At 37.9% G+C, this 18,847-nt stretch overlaps 1 protein-coding gene across 4 annotated transcripts in view; it reads right to left on the bottom strand.

The window, feature by feature from the left end:
- Positions 1–18,847, bottom strand: part of UBE3A (ubiquitin protein ligase E3A) — a 54,780-nt gene that overhangs the window by 16,170 nt on the left and 19,763 nt on the right. For all 4 annotated transcript variants that reach the window (XM_075719583.1, XM_075719604.1, XM_075719597.1 and 1 more), the window contains 3 exons: positions 18,558–18,602; positions 6,772–7,082; positions 1,600–2,855 (listed from right to left, as the gene is read on the bottom strand). In XM_075719583.1, the coding sequence (XP_075575698.1) occupies positions 1,600–2,855; positions 6,772–7,082; positions 18,558–18,602 (1,612 nt within the window). The remainder of the gene's footprint in view (positions 1–1,599; positions 2,856–6,771; positions 7,083–18,557; positions 18,603–18,847) is intronic.

Raw genomic sequence — 18,847 nt, 5'->3', positions numbered from 1 at the left:
AGCTGCACCAACTTGACATTACCTGCGAGCTAAACATATTTTTTTGTCTTCAAAGATTTCAACTTCCTTCCCCAACAAGCAACATGGGGAAGAATGCCTTTTCTCATACTTACAGATTTTCCTTCCCATCATCAGTATGAGGAGGAAGGTCTGCTTCCTCTCTGCTGGGACTGACATTAAAAACAAACATCTCCCTAAAATTAGCTCTTATCCTCTTTTAGCCCATCCTCTCCTAAAGAGATAGTACCGTTCCTCCCTTTTTTCCAGTGTTTATGTATCCCAAAGCTGAACAGGGCTTTGGAAATGGAAATAAACTCCATTACAATACTGCCACAAAACATAACTGGACAGAACTAAGTCTGACAGGTACTGAAATTAAGAAGAGTATTCTTAAGTTAGAAAACTGGTACACAGTCGGGTTTGATCTTAGAACAGTATATTTCTCATTTGCCTAATATAATAATTGGCTTTACAGACAGAAGCCATTTCTGCATTGCAATTTTATTTTTCCTATTGGTACTGGAGACAAAGGTTTTCCCTGGTAAGTCGTAATATCAGCAATTCCCATGAAGCAGCTAACCCACCTGGAAATTCAGAGGTACACAGAAAAATCAAGGTGGGAGCTCATTTAGGGCTGTCACATTTGACCTTTGGTAGCAGTTAAAGAAGTCAAATTTAACTAGACATAACAGCTGGGTTAAGACACAAAAAGGAGGTACTTTCCCCAGAGTCTCCCCAAGCACTTGTCTGGCTCTTCAGCAACAAGCTTTAAAGCCATGGTTAAGTTTAAAATTTTGCAAACATTGTTGTGCTTTAGTAACAGAACACAAAAAATGAGCTCTGAAAAGTAACAGCTTTAAGCAAAAAATAAAGGAAAAGTCCTAAAATTAAAGGACACTTATGAAAAAAGTTTACTGCGAAATATTCTTTATAGTTTGTATCCTGTATGATTCCCATCTTCCAAAAATGTGTGAACAAATGGCTTAAAGTTTTACTTTAAGAAGCCAGCATATTCAGAAACAGGCTGCTCTTACAGTTCTTGGGTACCAACAAGTCTTCTCCTTTCTCAGTCTTACCAGTATTTGCAACAAATTGCAACAACGCTTAAGAGAAGCAAAAAGTTCTACTCATCACGCAGTCACTCCACCCACTTTAGATCTAGAAGTTCAGAAGTCCACAAGAGTACACAACTGAAAGGCTTTAATTCCAACTTCCATTTGACAACCCCTACTATCAGGAGATGATCCAAGACAGTCCAGAGGACAAAGAAGAGGTACTGAAATAGAAGTTGGTCACTCTCACCATTAATAGCTGTAACAGCAGAGAATCTGTTAATGGGGAATAAGAACTCTTTCACACTTTAAAACATCTACTCAGAGTGGTTGCAGACTTAGAAGCGGTTCTGCTGAACATACAAACCTTCAGCAGCACGCTTACAGTTCAAACTTAATATGGTAAAGCTATTTCAGTTTCTTCTAGAGGAAACCTAGTACATAAAACACTGCATTCACACACAGTCCTTTTCAGTTAGTCAAAGCCCATGTAGTTTGCACTAGTCAGAACCAACAAACCTAAGTTCCATGTTGCTGCATGACTTACCCGGACGAGCGCATCATCTATGATGTGATCACGTCTCACTTTAAGTCGCAAATATGGGTTGAGCTGCTGTCCTTGAACTAAGCTGTAGAGCACAGTTATGCGTCTTTCACTGTACATCCGGATTCTATTGTCATAATACAAACCCAGGTTCTTGGTAACAGCATTCAATATGAAGGGACAGGTCATAAAAGAGAATTTATTTTCTGTTTCTACTTTGAAGAAAGTGTAGTCTTTGTCCATTTCTAGAACATCATTCAGTGGTTCATTAATAAATTCTTCAAAAGGGATAAGTGGTTTTCTGCAATCTATAGTTTTAACACCAAGTTCAGTTTCCAGTGGGTCCACTCGAGGACCTTTTTTATTTCTTCTTTCCTCACCCAACAGCTCTTGAAGAGTTAGTTCACTTGATTCTGGGATGGGTTCTTCATCTTCCTCTTCGTTATGATCCGTATCCACATCCCCTCCTACTACATTTGCATAGTAAACCATTTTCAAGCACTTCGAAGCAGCAACAACAGCATCATCATCATTCACTAGGTTACGACTATTGAACTCATTGCTTATGACTTTGTAAGTAATAAGCTGCTGAAATGTTTCCATCATTCTCCGAATTTGGTCTGCTCTGTACTTAGACCACAATCTGACCAGTTTTGCTTGAGCTGCAAGGGGTAGTTTGCTCATTGCTTTGCAAAATAACGGTAGAGCCATTTCCAGATATTCTGGGCTATGAAGATTGCCATTCTCCATAACAATAATAAACAAATTCAGATAGTTAGGATCCCGAGAGTACACATTATGGTAAGTCAAGTCACATTCCACATTAGGTGACAAGTACACAAGTGCATTTAAAAAGGCAGTTTCTATTTTTTCATTAGAAAGTAATCTATCATAGACCCGTCTGACTGCTTCAATATCTACAGACACTTCATCTGGGCCTAGTTTTTGGAGATTATTATCTCCCTGTGTGTTATCACCTATTCTCGACGACGAAGATGACGACGCGCCTGAATCTTCTTCCATAGCAGCAGCCGAACAGGCAGCTTTTTCCTTTTCATCTTCATCTTTGTCTTCATCCTTTCCTTGAAGGGACTTGAGCTCCTCCTTGGTGTGCTGCTTGGCTTTTCGGAAACTCTGTACCAATGCTTCAGCGCTAGAAAATACTCTCCCAATCACCCGGATTAAAGGGGAATAATCCTCTTTCTCTCGACATAGTTCAAGAATTTCATATATCTTGTCTTCTGTTAGAAAAGTCACATCTATAAAAAGATAAAATACTAATTTTATTAAGATAAAAATTAAAAAGATAAAATACTTCTAATTTGCTCTATTCAAGAAATGTGTATTATATCATCATTAACACTGGAAAGAACAGTGTCAGTGCTGCATAAATTCAAGACATACTTTATAATTTCATTAGCATGAAGAAAGATTATTTCATTCACTAGGATTTTGTAAAATATTTTATTTGTGGATGTCAATCAGAGAACACGCTCAATGGTAAAACTGTTTTGCAGCCAATTAACAGTATGTATTGTCTAAACAAGAGCAATGAAAACGATCAGTAAGATGTTTAAACTTTAGAAGACTTAATGAGTAAGACTGTGTGACAATACAGTCTTCTGGTAAATCTGCACAGTTAATGCATAAGTCATTAAACTATATACAAACTATACTATCAACCTCTTTTTTTTCCCCCCCAAACACAGCACATGTGTATGGACTTCACACACTTTCTCCCTTAAAAACAGATCTTTTCTTCAAGATGCAATAATTTGTTTTGTTGTATATTAATGGGAATATAAGATTTCTTTTTTCTATTTTTAATGCTTTCTGCAACTGTTTTTATACTAAACTGATGCCTGAAAATCATCCCAAAACCCCACAATACATGCTCAGAAATTTATGCTGCCTTCTAAATTACATACACAGTTGGGCATGTGCATTATTTCTTTGTACATTAGGCCTCACTGAGATAAACAACTTGAGTATACTCATCAACATGCTATTCAGATTAACAAAGCTGGTTTACACACATCATCTGCATGGGCTCCGAATACCTGCCTGTTCCCCCTCCCCCACAAGCCCCTGATATGAAATAAGTAATTTGGTGGTCCATTTGTTATTTGAAATCTTCCTTTTTCTTTAGAAAAGAGGAGGAGAAAACATTTATAGCTTTCCATGCTACATCTCAAACAGAACCCACAGGTGCTTTCGTATCAGGTGATGATTTAGAATAGGACTACCACATGATCAGACCCTGAAAAGATGTTCTCATTTAAGCAGATTATTCTAAACTGACATGTAATTTAGAACTAAAACTGAATCTGTTTAATAGCATCTCTAGAGATCTGAAAACCACACATCACAGTACTGTATTCACCAACCACACTAGAAAAAACTACCTATGCAGGAAGTGTATCATTTTAATACAGTTATATAGTAAAGTATTTTGAAATGTGATTGCCTACACTAGCATTCATTCCAAGCAGTCATTAAATTAAAAATACAAACTGAATGATGCAAAGACAGACCACCTATTGATTTTCGCAGAGCCCAAAGCCATTTTTAGAGCATGTATAACACAGGAAAGATTAAGCTTATGTCGTGCTACTGAGATTGACTTCCAACAAGTCTGAAGACAGTGAAAAAGCTCCAAAACTAAAATGTCCTGTTAAAAAAAACAACAGCATTGAAAATATTATGAAAGGATTCAAGATTAGTGCAACATCTCCTATTCTTATCTGTTGCAGTGCATGCTCAAGAAGCAAACTTGCCTAAAAGAAATTTAACTGCTGCTACAGATGCTGTTCCATAACATAGCTCCTCAAAATGCGGACCATAGCCTCAAGTTCACTGACTCAGGTTATTCATAGCATAAAAATTAATCAGCAAAGTTGACAATTTAACAATATAACACATTTCAGATTTCCATACTTAAAACAGGAATTCCCCAGTCATTCTTTTACAGGTTTTAGTATTTAAGGAACAAACCATGTGCTATTTCCAGTTAAAATATTTAGTATTACCATCAGCAGTTTCGTAACAGTTTTAAGTCATATCCTGTGACCATCCTCTAACTGAGTTGCTGTTAAGAGTGTGCCTCATTTTTACTTTACAGCAGTGAGAACAGCTGGAGAAAAACAAACATAAGTGAAGTTTTCTTCTAACTCAAGTCAATTCTAACTGACTTGTATCTGAGTATGTGAGCTTTTACACACCTTCTCCTCTCACCCCTTCTATTGCAACTAAGTGATCCAGCGGAGTAAACATACCTCCTCTCAGACCTTGTTCTCAGTAATACTCCATGACAAATCTGTACATGAAGTCAAGCTTTAACAGTAGTCCTTGACTGTTAAAAAGACTGCATGTGTTCTATATATTGCCAACACCATGCTCCCTAATTAGCAAATTTGTTAATCATCTTTTCATTATCTCTTATGGAAACTTTGTTATGATTGTGTGCTCACTGCTTGTCCACTGACCTTCTCTGTTCCCAATTTAACTTCTTGGTGATCAAAGTTGAAAACAGCTTCCCAGGTAATTATAACACGGATTTTGAAATGGCTCTCTTTATACATGACTACATTTATAACCCATGCTTTTTACACATTTGCAGTTTCTCTATTTCCTTCCTCTTTTTGGACTGCCATCTAAGATATTACTGAGATGCTCACAATGGTGTCCAGATACATTTTTCCCCAATAGTCTTAGGACTTAGCACTACAGACAAGTAATTTAAATAATTCTTTCTGAAGGGCATTTCTTTCAATTTATTTAGAACTTTCAATCCTATGTCAAGCACAAAAGCAAACTGCATACCCTTTTCCTTGGCTTTTTTAAACTTAACTGCAGTTTTCCCAGTAACTGTTGCTGCAGATGGACCTTAAAAAATTTCAGAGCTCTAGATTCCTTAGAGATCATCCAATTCCAAAGGTTACTAAGAGTCTCAGATGGGCTGTAAGAACGCATTAACACTCTCTGTCCATACAGATACAAAAACAGGTCAAAACTTGTGATGCTGCAACAGAAGTCAGAAGACAGAAGAGTCATTGCTTTAGACAACAGGCTGTCTCTGGAGATAGGCTGACAAGACTCGTAGACACCCATCTTGGTGAGAGAGGACAGTAGGGTAGGGGAGAAGGAGGAAAATCCTGTATGTGCACACCTCCATTAAAAAATAGGCAAAACTACGAGACAAATCACAAGACAGACCTAACGTGCCTCTTGCCCATCTAACACTTCACCGGCTCCCCTCTCCCCTCCCTAGTGTTTGCCTCTTTGCTTACTCAGATCATGAATAATTTGCAAAGTTGTTTTTTCCTTGCATCAGATAAAGAACAAACTGATGCAGGTATTGACTGGAGCATCTTAGGTCCCTTATAATACAGTGCTATGTTTTACTGGTGATTCTGTAGGCATTTTTAATTCTTTGCTGTAAACCATTTCACCTTCTTCAGCTAAAATGAATGAATCTGAACTTCTGTGTTTATACCACTTACTGCAACAACACTTAAAAAAAGTCTGCTCAAAGGTTAATGACTTATTTCATTTAGTTTGTGATTTCTGTTTGCACCGCAGGCTTTGATGACAAAATTATTCTTGTAGTATGTATTTACTATTCTAGAGAGTTTGAAAAGCTAAAGAGAAGTCAGAAAAGACACACAGACCAGTATTTCATTTTCATACACTGGTTTAGAAATCACTTTGCTTAACTTTTTAGTTTGGTAGATGTATTGCCTATCATCCACTGTATCATTTTTTGTTCTTCCGTTAGGTTTCTTAACACAGAATCTGGAATTAGTTAAAGTATAACTTTTTAAACTCATTAACTACAGAAGAGTTACGAACCTAGCGAAACTAAGTCAGTCATACAACAGCACTTAGAAAAACCTCCATATTTGCAAAACCAGTAGCCTCAGAAGGCAACAAACGCATATGGATTTTAACAGAGATGTGGTAAAGATCCAGATTTGGAATCAGTGTTCAGCATTAATCCAGCCATTTTTCAGAATCCATAGTAAAATATTTGATTGCCAAATATTGTATTTTACTTAAGAAGTCAGCAGAACACCACCACAGTCAGCAGAATACCACCACAGTGAATTCTGTAGGGTCATACTCATGCATACTAAATGTGTTTTATTTCAGGAAAATTCTAAAACAACATCTTACCTTTAAAGTCATCTCTTGGGCCTTGCATTTCCTTCTTGTTCATTTTTCTGTCAGTGCAGGAATTGTTATGGGCACCTTTGGAATTGTTTTCTAGGTAAGCTGAGCTCGTTCCTTTCTTGGAGGGATGAGGATCACAGAGTTTTGCATTAATCTTATAAAGCTCGAGGGCCTTAATGGCTGCTGCATTGTTATCCATACGGAGAAAAGTTGGACAGGAAGCACAAAATTCATTCGTGCAGGCTTCATTTCCACAGCCCTCAGTTAACTGGTGGTAGTAGCGCTCTATTAGATGCTTTGCAGCTGCTCGCTTCCTGTAGCAAACATTCAAACAGTAAGTACAAGGATTAGTACAGCTTTCACATACAAAGCTCATTCAAAAGCATCAGCAAGGCAGAGATTAGTCAGGCACTGAAACACAAGATTTCTGTATCAGAAAGGACACATCAGGAGATTTTTTTAAACACAGGATTCAAATTGACAAATGCAAATACATTTAACACAGAATTTAATTTGTGGGTCCTATGTAAGTGAAAGGCAAACCCTGTTTACACACAATTTTCAGCTTTACGTTCTCGTGTTACAGTGCACACAATCTTGTTCAGTTCTGAACAATCTCAATTATCACCGAAAAAGAGAGCACTTTAGATGCAAAGCAAGGCTGCAAGGGAAACAGAACTGGATCTCATACAGGTGATTGAGTCTGATATATAGTACTGAGGTATGGTTGCCACTGACAGAGGGAAGAGGCATGAAATACAAATGATCCAGGCATTTACTTAGTAATACTAGCAATACTACACCAATACGATCTAACCGATTCAAGATGACTAAGTTACTTGATATTTAGTCTACTTAAATCTGTAGGAAAAATATTCTCTGGTTAATTTAACTGACAACAAAACCACGATTAAAGATGAGCTTAAGGCTGAATATCTCTCCTCAGCTTAATAAGGCATATGGTTCTCTAAAAAAAGCTATTTGCCAAATCCTCCCCTTTCTCCTGCAATTATACATGGCAAGTATGTATTTTGAAGAATTACAACTGTACCACTATACAAGTCATTGTGCTCAGTACTACAAACACACAAGAAGATTTAACTGGCCGATTAGCAAGGTGACACTTTTACACAAACATGCAAATAGTAAAGAACTCGCCAGAAAGCTGCAGGTAATTGGGATAGAAGCAGCTGAATGCAGCACCAAGAGCACCGTATTTCAACACATTTTGGAAAGAAACCCCCAAAACTTCACTTCATTCAAGAAAATGAGCTATTAATGAAAAATATCAACTATGAAACATTTCAAACATTTTGATTAGGTGTAACATGCAGGCTTTAACCTTAACTTTAGTGATACAGTACTATAAAGATTATAACGTGGGAAGCAAGATTTTAATCAGAAATTGTCATATTAACTTAAAGTTGCCCTTTCAGATGTTCATGCATGCACAGATTCTGCATAGAACAAGTACTTGAGAACTGAAGTGCTAGACCCACTGGTACTACTTGGCACTTGCTGCATCTAGCTGTTAATACTGGCTGGTTAAGTACCAGAGATTCAATGCAGCTGCTTCAGAAGGGAAAATGTCCTCAAGGTCTGAAAGTAACTATTGATGTGTATATTATTCAGCAATAAAACCTTTGCTCCTTCCCTTTCACTCTTCACGATCTCATGATCCTAGAGAAGAAAATATTTCTCACAGAGAAAACCATTGCCTCAATGTCTACCTGACCTTCCAAATGCCCCAGTGAATTCCAAGAAAAGAGAAAAGAAGAAAGAGGAGAAAAGAAGAAAAGAGAAAAGAAGAAAAGAGAAAAGAAGAAAAGAGAAAAGAAGAAAAGAGAAAAGAAGAAAAGAGAAAAGAAGAAAAGAGGAAAAGAAGAAAAGAGAAAAGAAGAAAAGAGAAAAGAAGAAAAGAGAGAAAAGAAGAAAAGAGAAAAGAAGAAAAGAGAAAAGAAGAAAAGAGAAAAGAAGAAAAGAGAAAAGAAGAAAAGAGAAAAGAAGAAAAGAGAAAAGAAGAAAAGAGAAAAGAAGAAAAGAGAAAAGAAGAAAAGAGAAAAGAAGAAAAGAGAAAAGAAGAAAAGAGAAAAGAAGAAAAGAGAAAAGAAGAAAAGAGGAAAGAAGAAGAAAAGAGAAAAGAAGAAAAGAGAAAAGAAGAAAAGAGAAAAGAAGAAAAGAGAAAAGAAGAAAAGAGAAAAGGTTTCCCTGGCACCTCAAGACAGAGGTGGAATACCATAAAACAAAAAAAAAAAAAAAATAGCAGCACCAGCAATACCATCAAAACCACTACTGTATAAACAGGAAATAGCTGTGTTCTGATCGAAGGAAAGAGTTCTAGCCTCTCCAATTTTTGTATGTGGACTTAGGAAAACCTGCCTCTCTCCACATATGTATAAAAAGTTTTTTTTTAATCTTTTCTTTCATACTTCAGCTTTTAGTATAGAGGCTTTAAAAAAAACAACAGTTTTTTGATACAGCTTAGACCAGTACATGATGTCACAGGCATCTATTTCTGAATGCCAAGATTTCATGCTTTGATCATTCTTGACTTTCAGTCATTCCAGACCTTCAGATTTAGTGTGAAATATTGTCATTTGTAAGCAGGTAAGTATATCATGTGGAAGCTTTCCTTTGTTAATATTGAATTTCTACACCTGAGCTACGGCCACCTGTCTTGCCAACATGCTCCTTATTTACTCCTCTTGCAGTCTCTCCTATGCATTACCTCAATGCCTTCACAAAAGCTCTTTCCAATTCAAGTTGAAACTCAGTGCTCCTTTAACTTTCCTCCCTCTCTCTCACTGACTGTGTTTTCCACAGAGCATACAAAATGGCAATTATTTTATTTACACATTATCATTTTAACTTTATCCTTCCTCATGGCATTTTCCTTCCATCTTATTTCTCCATTGCAGTGTATGTGTAGATCACAAGTTTTTTGTCATAATTTTGGTGTTTTCTGATCTATGTGATACAACTACAAACATTGTATGGATTACTTCTCACAGCTGTTCTAAGTATATATATACACACTAGGGGCATGTGTATTTATTTACCTAAAGCAGCTGGAGTTGTTATGCAGATTAAATATGTTGTGAAAAGCTGACCAATTCCCTAAGAAGAAAGAACTTACGTTTTCAAACTGGAGAAACTGTTAGTCTTAAAGAGGCATGCACACCTTTCTAGCTTACATAACATCTAGTTTGAATAAAGTTATTTCAGTGTATAAACACTAATATACTAACACATTTTATCATATTAAACAACACTCCAGTTTAATCAGGTCAGATCTGAGATGCCAGGAGACAAAGCTAAGCTTAGGCTTGTCTCTAACAGTTAACTTCTGAGGGACTCAAGTCTTTTTGCTTCCAATTTTTAATTACCAATTACTTCTCAAAGTCTTCCATGCCTACAATAATGCTGTTTGTACAAACATTTTCATTTTGACTTATGGCTGCAGACTCACTGACTCAAGTTCTGTGAAATTCTATTAGAGACAGAAGGTTTGACTGAAGTTAGATTTTTTTTTTTTTAATTGACTATGGAAGCAAACAATACAATGTACAACAGTACTAGAATATAACAGAATTAGAATTACCCCCCACATCTTCCTGCTGGCTATTCCACAGACTTTTGACATAGCCTCAGCTAAATTATTTAAGTAAAAAAGGTGGAGACTTAAAGCGAGGATACAGATCTAATAAGGTAGAACAGAATTCACCAAGCCTTCCACAAGAGCTACCCTTACTGAGGTCCATCCATGAAAGCACTTACAGAGAATGCAGTTCCAAGTAAGCCAATGTTTGATTTACAGAACAGTAAGATATTCCATACCACATTCCTGTTGGGGTACTCAAGGGATTACAGAATCATAGAATCGTTTAGGTTGGAAAAGACCTTTAAAATCATCCAGTCCAACCATTAAACTAACACTACCAAGTCTACCACTAAACCAATTAAGGGTAGAGTAGCAATTTCGTGTTTCCTGGCTTGGTGGCTGCATTATTTTTTAATGAAAGTAAAAACTAGGAATCATTAAGGTTGGAAAGGACCCCTAAGATCATCATTCCAATCATCAACCCAACACCACCATGCCCACTAAACCATGTCCTCAAGTGCCACATCTACTTGCTTTTTGAACACTCCCAGGGATGGTGACTCCACCACCTCTCTGGGAAGCCTGTTCCAATGCTTGACCACCCTTTCTGTGAAGAAATTTTTCCTAATATCCAATCTAAACCTCCCCTGGCGCAGCTTGAGCCCATTTCCTCTCGTCCTATCGCTAACTACTTGGGAGAAGAGACCAACACCCACCTCACTACAACCTCCTTTCAGGTAGTTGTAGAGAGCGATAAGGTCTCCCCTCAGCCTCCTCTTCTCCAGGTTAAACAACCCCACTTCCCTCAGCCGCTCCTCATAAGGCCTGTGCTCCAGACCCTTCACCAGCTTTGTTGCCCTTCTCTGGACACACTCCAGCACCTCAATGTCTTTCCTGCAGTGAGGGGCCCAAAACTGGACACAGTATTCCAGGTGTGGCCTCACCAGCGCCGAGTACAGGGGAACACTCACCTCCCTGCTCCTGCTGGCCACACTATTCCTGATACAGGCCAGGATGCTGTGGGCCTTCTTGGCCACCTGGGCACACTGCTGGCTCATGTTCAGCCGGCTGTCAACCAACACCCCCAGGTCCTTTTCGGCCAGGCAGCTTTCCAGCCACTCTTCCCCAAGCCTGTAGTGTTGCATGGGGTTGTTGTGACCCAAGGGTAGGACCCGGCACTTGGCCTTGTTGAACCTCATACAATTGGCCTCGTCCCATTGGTCCAGCCTGTCCAGGTCCCTCTGCAGGGCCTTATTATTGTATTATTAGCGCCAAGAGCCCACATTTCTGTATTATGCAGAAAAAAAATGTAGCATACCTTCTCTGTTCTCCAGAGGTGAAAACATGATATCCTTCTACATTCCCCTGCTCATTTAGTATGTAGAAAACTTAAGTTCTTAGCCTGAGGCATTACAACTGGTTCATCAAGTGAGGTAACACAAAATCCCTCTCTATTCTTAGCTCACCCTATACAGTGCAGACTGCAGCTCCCTCAAGGTTCCTATACAGGGATCTAGTGAAGAATAACTGGTCCCTTATAAACTCAATGACTAGTTTATTGTACATTAGCACACAGACACCTTCCAGTGTAGCTAAGGCTGCAGTGACTGACTTGCATATGTATCTTTGCAAAGACTCCCACTGTTGTTGCACACCCGAGTATGAAGCTGCACTGGTGTGGTTGCAGTTGTAAACGTTTCACAGACATATCACAGGCATATCCTTAAGCCTTAAGGGTAACCTCCCACACAGTGGGCCTTGTATAACCTCCTCCAGCAAGACACTACTTCAGTGAGGGGGAGAGGCACCTAAAATAGGCATCACCTTCCTTCCCCGAAGTCCAACAACTTCATAAGCACATTTTTCCACTTAAAAAAAAAAGAGTATTCACTGACTTTCATAGTACTTAAAGAAAAAAGAACACCTTTAGACTTTTTAATTGTTAGCTAATAAAAAGCCAGATAGAAGTACTTTGCATTTGCAATTGAAATGCTGCCAAAACTGTGGACTATCATTAGAAACATGCACCACTGAGCCTCTACCTTTCTAGATACTTGGACAAAGGTGCATTGGGCCTCATTTTGGGCTGTAAAGTAACTTCTGAATGTCTCAACCACATACAAAACAAGGGATTAAATGTGCTGGTTCAAAAGTTTCAATGTAACAGCATCTAATCTGCATTTCCCTGATATCTTAAACTAAATACACAGAAATGCTACATAAAGGAAACTTTGCAACAGAGAAAATCAGATGTTTAAACATCTAAATTTTAGAAAAATCTGAAGCATGTAATTCTTCAGAGCAAAGAATTTTCATCCAAGTTTCAAAACTTGCCTGAAGTTAAAAATACCTGCATAAATGCACCATTTTTGCTTTCATTTTACCTACATTTTAGAAATACGTATGAAAGTTTCATACTTGTCTGGAAGTATCAGTATGAAATGTCATATTTCTGAATGGTTTCTACTTGCGACACAACAACTTTTATATTATTTTTACACAGAAGTCTCACATTGCTCCAAGATGGCTAATTTTAGTAAGTGGAAATTTACAACGGCCTGAACTATTAGGAATTCAGAAGTGCCAAAATGTTCATAAGCTGTTTTCTTTCTTAACACAAAAAAAACCAACAAAAGTATTAATGTGCATGGAAACTAGAGGAAAACTTATGTTTGTCTTTTGGATAGGAAAAAAACAGGGACCAGGTTTTTTTAGTACTAAGAGCAAAACAACTTTCAGTATATGCCTTAACAGACAGAAGCACAGACAGACTTACACACCTGCAACAATACACTGCACTGTGGAAATAAGATGACCAGGACACCGAAAACCATTAAAAAAAAAAAGTGTGGGTTATGGATGGACATCTTTGTGAAGTTAAATACTGCTTTTGGAGAGTTTCACTTTCAAACCTTGCATGTTGTTTTTCTGTTTAGTTAGAGTAAGAGCAGCAGTGCTAGAGAAGACAAGCTTCCAGTAAAAGCACTGCCCACACAGACCCTTTTGAAGTGGCCTGCACACCAAACTGTCAAATGCTCCACCCAGAGCTGGAGCCAAGCCCCTCTGTTCAGCAGTGTTGCAACACCTTCTGCCTGCCTTGGCCACCGGCACCCCAGCGAACATATGTCTGCAAATGCACATGTGCGTGGAGCTCCCATTTTCCAAACCTCATTCTTTCCAGTGCGGTGGACCCTGATAGCTGGGGTGCAGACTGTGAACTCCCGGGGACCACACTGGCTTCACCCAAGGTACCTCCCCACCACATATGCTACATCTACTATGCCTCCGGGAACACTGTGTGCTGACAAAGTCAGGCACAGCACTCCCTCAGGAAGGGTGAGCCTGAGAACAGAAGAGTTGTCCTGGCTTTATGGAGCATTGCAGAAAGACAACTAGAGAGAGGGGTCAAGCACAAGGTCAGCACATATCTCTTAATCTTGTGTCACAGACAAATTACCTTGCTACAGTCCTATTATAAAAGCACCCTTCATTACTGCCCTTTCCTCTTCAGGTTATTAGCTCCAGGACTCTACAGAGATAACATCATTCCACAGACCAACTGGTTTCATACTCCGGTTCCTATCTGTCCTTCTTAAGAAGACACGTAGTGCCCTGTCACCTATGTGATCCCTCCAACATTCAATTAGCAAAAAAAAAAAAAAAAAATTGAGACACAAATAATGCATCAACTATACCCTGGCTTTTCAACCCAAGCAATTTCAGGAAAAATCCCCAATCCTGCCCTCAAACATTACAGGCCTGAAGCCATTAAATAACTGATTATGGGTAAACAATTATTAGGCAATTGTAAGCCATCAACATATGCAAACAGTAATGACTGTAGGCATACTTGACTGTGTTTTAAGTACTATGCACACATTTACAGAATCAGTGCCTTTTGAAAAGGCAGGGAGAAATACAGCCTTCATAAAAAAGCCCATAAATTTATTTAACCACAAAGAAAAACCAACTTGAACTACTGCTGGAATAAAATTATTACTAAGTTTAGGACCAACTATAAACTTACAAAACCTTACTTTTTGAAAAAATTTGTTTTTCTTAATTTTAAAGAAGAAAGTACACAACTGTTATCAGCTGTTAAACTTCCAAAGAATAATCATGTCTAACCACACAAAATATTTCAACAGTTCTCCAAATTTTGTTTTAAATTATCAAGTAAGGAGTCCTAAACTCTTATACTCTGTACTGGCTATGAGGCCACAATAAGACCAACTTTGTCTTTATCGGAAAGAAATGAAATGACAGTAGCTTCACATACTTGCAGGAATCCTTCAGTCTGTCTTTTATATTCAGGACAAAACAAATAGTGAATATTTTATCAAATATTAAGGAAAATACATATTCTTTAGTACCTTCCATGTTGTTTTCCCTTGGTTAAAGTAGTCCTGGCACTCAAGCAAGTACAATTAAACTTCACATTGTACTCTACTGAACAAGCTTAAATTTGTCAAGTATGAAATTTATACAGTGTGTTTTGATCTGCAGCCCAAAGAAAGGAAATTAATATTAGCACTGCAGCAAGATATCAAAAGATACAGACAGTAACTTGGCGACACTGATTCTGACTGTCTACTTCTGGACCACTGGAGTGTTCCAGTAGAAAGCATGATATGAGACAAACTGTTTCAGACAAAATACTGATATAAGAAGAGGATTGACCATTGCAACATGTAAGAATGACCTGCGAAGAACCAAGGTCTATAACACATTTGCTTCAGTTATATTTTCTAATGTAAAAATCTGGAATTCCTTTTCTTTCAAATCATTATAAAATTCAGTCAACTTATCTTACTGCACTTTTGCTCTTAGAAGCAAAGGTAAAACAGACAACTAACTTTAGTTGCTAAATTAAAGAAAGTAATAATTCTTGAGTAGAGTCAATGCAGTCTTACTAACTAATGAAGTTTCCTCAGGGGAATCACTGCCTGGCTAAACGATGCATTACAAGAGTCTGAGAAGAAATTTTTTAATTCATCCTAGACAGATCACAGTATAACACAGTGCAAGGCTGGAGGTGTACATAAAGATACTTCCTATACCTCTTCCTTCCAAGAATGGCAATAAAACAAGCAGCAAATGCCACAAAAATACCTGTATGTGACAAGGTTTGATACAGAGGCCATGATCAGCATGTCCCATGGTTACGTTATGTAAATCCACCTGTGTTTTCAGCCATGAGGAAAGTAATTTAAAGCATTCTATGTCTAGAAAGCACTAGGATGGCATCTGAAACACTAATGCTTACACAGTTATTGTATATATTTGCAATGATTGTAATTTGTTTTTCTGGCATATTTTGACACTGCTGCAGAATTTTTATTTTGCCATTCTTTCAAGGGAAACAAACTAGCTATCAAATCTACTCCAATGTGAGATGACTATACATCAACTATAACTGTAACACTTTAAATGGAGGGGTGTTCACCGACTTTAAAAAGAGAGAGACAAGTTTCAAAATTGCAAAGCATCCCATCCTTAAAAACAGAAAGGAAAGATGAATGCACAGAAAGCCATTGTATCAAAATACCCAAATCTTTGCCTTGATATGTGACAACACACAATACACAGTGAAAATACACAAACTGCTAAGTCATCAAGTTAAAGTAAACAATTAAAAATTATGTAATTTAGTGCTAAAGAGGCTTTAAGTTATACTAATCAAAGCTGAAAATTAATGCAGACCTGTGACAGAAGATGATCTTAAAAAAAAAAAAAAATCAAAGACTTGAATGAATGTTAAGGAAAAGAGACTCCTAACTCTGAGCTAACACCAAGATGTTCATCACACAGAGCCAGAATTTGAAAAGCTTTGGATAAGCAAGACGTATCCATGGAAGAATTTGCTGCATAAGAGTCTGAAAGAGTCAGTAGGAGGGTTTTTTTTTTTTAATTTATTTTAATTCACACATGTGAAACATATATGACTATGCTCTTGGTATAAAGCCTTGCAATGCAAAACACAGAAACAAACAAAGCAATTATATCAGCCAACCAGAGCAAAAACAACCACTAATTGTGCAAATAACAAAACACTTGTGTTAAGTCCCTGCATTTACTAATGAATTATAGGCATGTAAATAACATAGTAACTATTTTAGCTACACAGTAGGCTTGCAGGTCACACTGTATGGCCCAGCCTGCCATTCCACCTTACGTGGCAAGAGCAACTATGCAGCAGGATTGCAGAAATTCTCTGTAATAGGTGACGTACACATCACATTGTGATACTGTTTTAAAAAATTTAGTTTTGCAAGTACGCCATGCATTAATACTGTGCATTAATACTGTATAACTACTACTCAAATCGGTAAATCCCTACAGCTTGACTGGCGGACGTATTTTGGACAGATACCCAAAATCTACATAGTCAGGGAAACTCTGATCATCATTCTGTACCCAAAAAAAAAAAAAATTCAGCTTTCACACAGAAAAGCTTACTACTGTAGATTATTTTTTCAGGTTCAGTTTTAAGGAGGATAAAACACACACACACAAAAAGACTTATCAAACTGCTAGAAGGAAAAATAATTGTACTGCCTTTTCCTTCTGATTTATCATAGGTCCTTATAGAGTCTTTGTTTCACACCAATCAAGATCCTTGTTTCTGACACATCTTTCCTTACAACGTGTAAAAAGCAGTAGTCCAACTGACAATATCCAGAATGCACTATAGCCAGTCTATAGCCTGATTGTCCCCATTTGGCTAGGCCAGGGAAATGAAAGAACACAACTCAACTTGCTGCATGAACAATAAAACATAATGCAGCAGGGGCTGCCACTGGGGCCGAAGAAGAGATTGCGGCAGGGTTTTCGCTCTGCAACCTGTCTCTAACACAAGTCCACATAGCAACAGCCAGTCACCTCTCAGGTCTGGATCCCTGCAACCTGTACTCCTAAGAAAGCAGCTAGACAGCACTTCTGTAACAGACAGCATGAGAGAGGGAAAAGCAAATTCGCTGTCCCAGGAGAAATGCTCCTCCTAGTACGAAGAAAGACTTCACTGCAGTGAATTGCTGAAAACACATGGGAAAAGCGTTCCTTGTTTCCTTCTCATCACTTTTAAGGTTAGGTATGCAGTCCAATGTGGAGGGGCCCACCTCAGCTTTGTTCCTCCCCACACTGGGCAGCTACAGCAGAGAAGTCCTTGAGCAATTCACACTATGTCCCTAGCCTGCAAAACATCCTGAAACTGGCATTCAGCCCACAGTGCGTAAAATGCTAGACCACTTGGGGGGAGGGTGTGGAAGACACAGTTTAAGGTCAGAGAAGTTTGTGGCAGAAGAAAAATGAACCCAGATCTTTTGAAGCCTCAGACAGTACCCTAACCACTGGGCTACACTCCCTCTATTATTTTGGTAATTGTGTTGTAAGCCAGAAAAGCAGAGTTTGTGGTTTCCCTATTTCAGTTCTATGACAGGATGGTTTGAATAGCTAGAAAAGAATCTTTGCTAACTCACAGAAGAATAAAGTCTCAAATAACTTTTTTCTTTTTTAAAATGGTTCTCTCATTCCTGCAGCCCTTTTGAATTTGAAATGAACATTTCAATGTTCATTCACAATCTTGCTTCTAGTTAATCTTGGCTTCTAGGCTAATAAAGACAGACCAAAACAAGGTTCAGAACTGTGAGCAAGATACTACATGAACACTGTTTAGTGAAAGAAAGCTAGTTTTCTGTTTCTAGAAGTAACTACTATATAAGTTTGCCAAATTAAGTCAGACTTTTTTTTTTCTTCTTAGTTCAGCAATCCATCTGCCACAACAGATATTAGCAGGTATTTTGCCTTAGTACTGACGCGTCTTCAAACCCATGCAAGATGTTAGTGAATAGCAGGTGGAAATTACACCCCTACTGTCAAGTCTGAATATAGGCCTGAAGATTTCTGACACTGTATTATGCTACCATCTACTGGTTCACATTAAATTAAACCTCTAAACTTTCCCTTCAAGCCATTCGCCCTCCAAAGAAAAAAAACAAAAGAAAAAAGAAAGAATCATCAGTTTTTCTAGAGGCTTAAAACAGCAAAATATTAACTTGAAATTTTCTAAGGTAATGCCACAGTTCTACTCAGCTTTTGTCTTTTTTTTTTTTAGGCAGGTGCAAGAATAACAGTTACATACATTCAAAACATTTTTACAAGATACAAACTCATCCACTCATTTACTTACATTCGGCTAGTTTCAATGTTTTCAGAGTGAGGTTCTCCTGGTGATCTGCAAATACAGATACAAAACCTTAGCACTGTTTGTTATTATAAGTCATTACAATATGAAGAGTTAGGAAAGGTGGAAAGTGATGATAATATATTATTGCCACTGAAAGCATCAACTTTTATGCACTTGCACATTTAATTTGTTTGACCAAACTCTAGAATACAGTTTATAACATAAAACCTGACAATATAATCAAGCCAAATTTCTCTAAGGAGGACAGCACTTTTTCCCCACAGCTTATGCAA

This window comes from Pelecanus crispus, chromosome 1, assembly GCF_030463565.1.
Source record: "Pelecanus crispus isolate bPelCri1 chromosome 1, bPelCri1.pri, whole genome shotgun sequence".
NCBI lineage: Eukaryota > Metazoa > Chordata > Aves > Pelecaniformes > Pelecanidae > Pelecanus > Pelecanus crispus.
This window is presented reverse-complemented; position numbering and strand designations above follow the sequence as displayed.